Consider the following 4,689-nt stretch of genomic DNA (forward strand, 5'->3'; position numbering starts at 1 on the left):
GATGGAGAGGAGGAGCTTCATGATGGAGAGGAGGAGCTTCATGATGGAGAGGAGGAGCTTCATGATGGAGGGGAGGAGTTTCATGATGGAGAGGAGGAGCTTCATGATGGAGGGGAGGAGTTTCATGATGGGGAGGAGGAGCTTCATGATGGAGGGGAGGAGTTTCATGATGGGGAGGAGGAGCTTCATGATGGAGGGGAGGAGTTTCATGATGGGGAGGAGGAGCTTCATGATGGAGGGGAGGAGCTTGACAATGGTGGGGAGGAGCTACAAATGGATGGGAGGAGCTACAAATGGATGGGAGGAGCTTTATGATGGATGGGAGGAGTTTCATGATGGAGGGGAGGAGCTTCATGGTGGAGGCGTGGCACTTCATGATGGAGGGGAGGAGTTTCATGGTGGAGGGGAGGGCTTCATGATTGATGGGAGGAGCTTCATGATTGATGGGAGGAGCTTCATGAGGGGAGAAGGGTCTTCATGAGAAAGAGGAGGGTCTTCATGAGGAGGAGGAGGGGCTTCATGAGGAAGAGGAGGGGCTTCATGAGGAGGTGSAGGGTCTTCATGAGGAAGAGGAGGGGCTTTATGAGGAGGAGGAGGGGCTTCATGAGGAAGAGGAGGGGCTTTATGAGGAGGAGGAGGGGCTTCATGAGGAACAGGAGGGTCTTCATGAGGAACAGGAGGGTCTTCATGAGGAAGAGGAGGGGCTTCATGAGGAACAGGAGGGGCTTCATGAGGAAGAGGAGGGGCTTCATGAGGAACAGGAGGGCTTGAAGAAAACAAACTGAAGAACATCCTCATGCAGAACAGAAGAGGATTTTCTTCCTCCTGGGTTTTTCTCAGATAAACTTATGATCAGTGCTACTTCTACCGTAGGAGGCTCATGCATGGAGAGAGGCCACGCCCACGGCTGCCGTCTCTTTTTTATGTTTTTGTTTTGGTTGGAGGACTGGACTGGAAGATGCAGGCAGCGTTTATGATACAAAATATGTTACAGAGCGTCCGTCTGCGCTCACCTTCACCCGAAGGAAGAACCGTTCAGCAGGAAGCTCCCAGCTTAGCTCATGAGGACGTGCACTTTTATAAACGTGCACTTTTATAAACATGCACTTTCCTGACCAGATGATGTGCACTTTCCCAAACAGACAGAAACACTTGGCTTCAGTAAATAAACAGAACCGGGTTGATTCTTTGCTACAGTTAAAGTTTTAATCTTTGCTGTTATTGGTCGAATCTGTTTACAAAAACAAACAAAAATAAAATTTGTTTGTTTCAGTGTTTCCTCTGTTTAAACAGAATCTTTGAATCTTTAATGTACGACATCATTTTTACTCTCAGCTGATTCGTACGCAGCTGTTTTCATCCAAAAGGGGTGGAGCTTTGATGAGTCTCTACTCCATTTATGGGCGTGCCCATCAATGCAGTTTTTTTGGTCAAGGTGGGCGGAGCCTGTTCTATCAATCAAACTGCTTGGCGGTCATCTTTAATCATTTTCTGCCCGTTTGGCTGGAATGAGGTTAAACTCTAAATCATCTTCATTAATCACTGATTTGTTGGATAAATTTGTTGAATTCAAGATGGCCGCCTCCGCTAATAAACATTAGCATCACAGAGACGCTAATAGAGATACTGAAGTAAAATTTGGAGTGGTAGTCGCTGAGAGTCTTTGTTTAAAGCTCTGCATGCGCTCCTCTAAGGATCTTATGGACCTGCTCGGGTCTCAGTTGGACCTGAAAGTGTTTTCAGAACCATTTGAACCCAAAGTGCACGTTGTCTGGACCCATCCTGCATGAAAGCCGAGGAGCTTCTGGTTCTGATGRTTCCTTATCTGGTTCAACCACAGAACTCTCCTTGTTCTCGGTCAGTCCAGGAAAAGAAGAACTGATGGTTCTGGTCCAGGTCCAACACTTTGTTACTGAAGGTTCACTTGTTGATGCTAGTTTCCTGCTCGGTGTAAATGTTGCATAATGTTGAAGAAGAAAAGGCTCTCGGCCTGAGACAAACACTCAGGAGCTACAGTCAGAACACCTGGGCCCAGTCCTGGACCCAGTCCTGGACCCAGTCCTGGACCCAGTCCTGGATCCAGCAGTAAAGAGTTCAGTGTCGCACAGATTGGATGGTTTCTGCTCCTGTAGGCCGTAAATCAGTCCGGTTAGACCCGGGTCAGTTTGGTTCTTCTGTTTTAGCAGCATTACCTTTGTTGGTTAGAGTCTCTGAAATCAACTGATGGCCTCTGAGTCCTGAGTCCTGACCTCTGAGTCCTGACCTCTGAGTCCTGACCTCTGAGTCCTGACCTCTGAGTCCTGACCTCTGAGTCCTGACCTCGGACCTCTGAGTTCTTTAGAATCAAATTGTTGAGGATGAGATCCACTGGACTCGCCGGTTCTCTTCCTGGTTTGGCTTTAAGTTTTTTAAACCTTTTTCACTGAAGATAAACTGGTCCAGAACTGAACAGAACCACGTTAAACTGGTCCAAACTGAACAGAACCACGTTAAACTGGTCCAAACTGAACAGAACCACGTTAAACTGGTCCAAACTGAACAGAACCATGTTAAACTGGTCCAGAACTGAACAGAACCGAGCAGCAGTTCTGCTGCAGCTGTAACACTTTGGAGAAATCATTTCTCAGTTCTTTGAAACAAACTAAGGCTCCTCTCCAGGGTTTTGTGCAACGAGACCTGCAGGGTTTTTTGTGCGAGGGGGTTAAAATAGACATGGCTGCAGAACCTTCCTGCTTGTCTTTCCGGTGACCCACAGAACTCCAGGGATCCATAGAAGACCAGCAGGGCCTCAGGTCCAGGATCCCAGGTTCAGCGGAGCTCGTTCAGACGGTTCCTGGTGGGTCTAGGGGTCTGAGGGGTCGGGGATGTCGGGGGATGAGGTCGGAGGTTATAAGGAGGAGATCTTGACGGTTTCGTGGGTGAAGGCTGTGGCCCGGGTGTTGCGCAGGATGCCGGGGATGGGAGCAGGCGACGGCGGCAGACTTTCGTCCGGCGTGTTGGCGGGCGGCGTGGGGATGCTGATGATGGCGGCGGTGAAATCCTGCTCCCCGCAGTTCAGCTTCAGGTCTTCAGGCTGCGCGTTCAGGCTGGAACGACTGTGAAGGGCACAGAAACAAAGACCACCGGTCACCACCACTCACACAGGAGCTCTCTCTCTCAAAGGTTCTGGTTCTGTTGTAGTTCTGGGCCTCAGGGCTCCTGGTTCTGATCCATTAGTGGAGCTAAAGGCTGTTTCCATCAGCAGGTTAGATGTTTGTGTGAAGACAGATTTACAGGAGGCCTGACGAGGAGCACGCTCTGCTTTATAAACATTACTGCTGAGTCAGCACCTCTGCTTTTATGAGCTTTTTACTTTTTACTGGTAACTTTGGCTGCAAACACGTTTCACACAGAAACACAGGGATCCTTCACACTAACTTTATACACTAAATACTGAACAAGAAACATATTGTTAGTGAACGAATAACAAACCTGAAATGTTACTTTGAGTGTATTTAAAAGTACTTCAATAAAATGACACTAAACTTTAATGCTAGTAACTGAAAGTATACCTAGAAGAGTACTTTCAGTATACTTCTGAGTATACTTCTATAAACTTAAGTGAGTCCAGATAAGTATGCTTGTCAGTAAACTGCTAATGTACTTAAATCAGTGTACACAGTAAACAAAAGTACACTTAGGAAAATGCAATTTTATATACTTAAGCATACTTAATGACATACTTAATGTATACTTCTTTTTGGTAAGGGTTTGTAAAGTTAGTTTTGTGCTACATGTAGCTTGTAGCTCTTTGTAAAGAGTGTTTATTGCTACGTGTAGCTATTACCTCTTTTAAAAGGGAGCTTTGTGCTACGTGTAGCTTTTAGCTCGTTGTTAAGCGAGTTGTGTGCTAAGTTTAGCTTTTAGGTCTTTGTTAAAATAGTTTTTAGCTGTTTGTAAAGAGAGCTTTGTGCTACGTTTAGCTCTTTGTTAAGAGAGTTGTGTGCTACACGTAGCTTTTAGCTCTTTGTTAAGAGGTATTTGGTTGGTTACGGGGCACGTCAGAGTTTGTGTTTTGTCGATCTTCTGGTTTGGTTTTTACTTCTGTGGTGGGATGGAGGTGGTCTTGACTTGCAGGGTGTCCAGTTCCTGGACACTCCCCCGGCTGACGGACACGATGGAGTTAGCCAATCGCATGGCAGCTCTCCTGCGGGCGCGGCGGGGACAGCAGCCTGTGGAGTTGTTCTGCGCCCCCTGCTGGCTGGACAGAGACGTGCTTCGGCTGGTTCTGAAGCCCACCGACTCGGTCATACACAGCTCGCTGTACGTCATCTCGTCCGTGAACTCGTGGTTCTGTGGAGAGACGGAGGAGGACGGGTTCGTCAAACAGGACATGTGAGACAACAGGACATTAAGACTGTTCCCCAGAACCCCCAAAGAGTCTCTTCCTGTGTCCCAAAYCTGCACCTCCTCGTTTTTGTTTACCTTTGTCTCGTCTGTTAGCAAAATGTCTCAGATCATTAAACAGCCTGATCCAAGGTGTCCCCCTCACTAACCAACCTTCAGCTGTTACAACTCAGACTGTTTTACTGATAAAGAGCTAAAACCTGGTGTGGTAGTAGCTGAGAGTCATCCCCAACACAGACCCTGATCAGAGACACATGACCCTGAGTCTACAGTGACCCTGCTTCTCTCAGGTTCTCTCAGGGT

The 4,689-nt window shown here is 47.5% G+C and overlaps 1 protein-coding gene across 1 annotated transcript; it reads right to left on the reverse strand.

Moving 5' to 3' along the window:
• Positions 1-2,699: 2,699 nt before the first annotated feature.
• Positions 2,700-4,332, reverse strand: LOC106532789 (potassium voltage-gated channel subfamily D member 1; the record flags this gene model as incomplete). Its single annotated transcript, XM_014028937.1, is given in 2 exon segments — positions 2,700-3,095; positions 4,082-4,332. Coding segments are annotated over 2 exon segments (459 nt in total), but the record flags the coding sequence as incomplete, so codon positions are not given.
• Positions 4,333-4,689: the final 357 nt, after the last annotated feature.

The sequence above is a fragment of the Austrofundulus limnaeus genome, unplaced genomic scaffold, assembly GCF_001266775.1.
Source record: "Austrofundulus limnaeus strain Quisiro unplaced genomic scaffold, Austrofundulus_limnaeus-1.0 Scaffold831, whole genome shotgun sequence".
Taxonomy (NCBI): domain Eukaryota; kingdom Metazoa; phylum Chordata; class Actinopteri; order Cyprinodontiformes; family Rivulidae; genus Austrofundulus; species Austrofundulus limnaeus.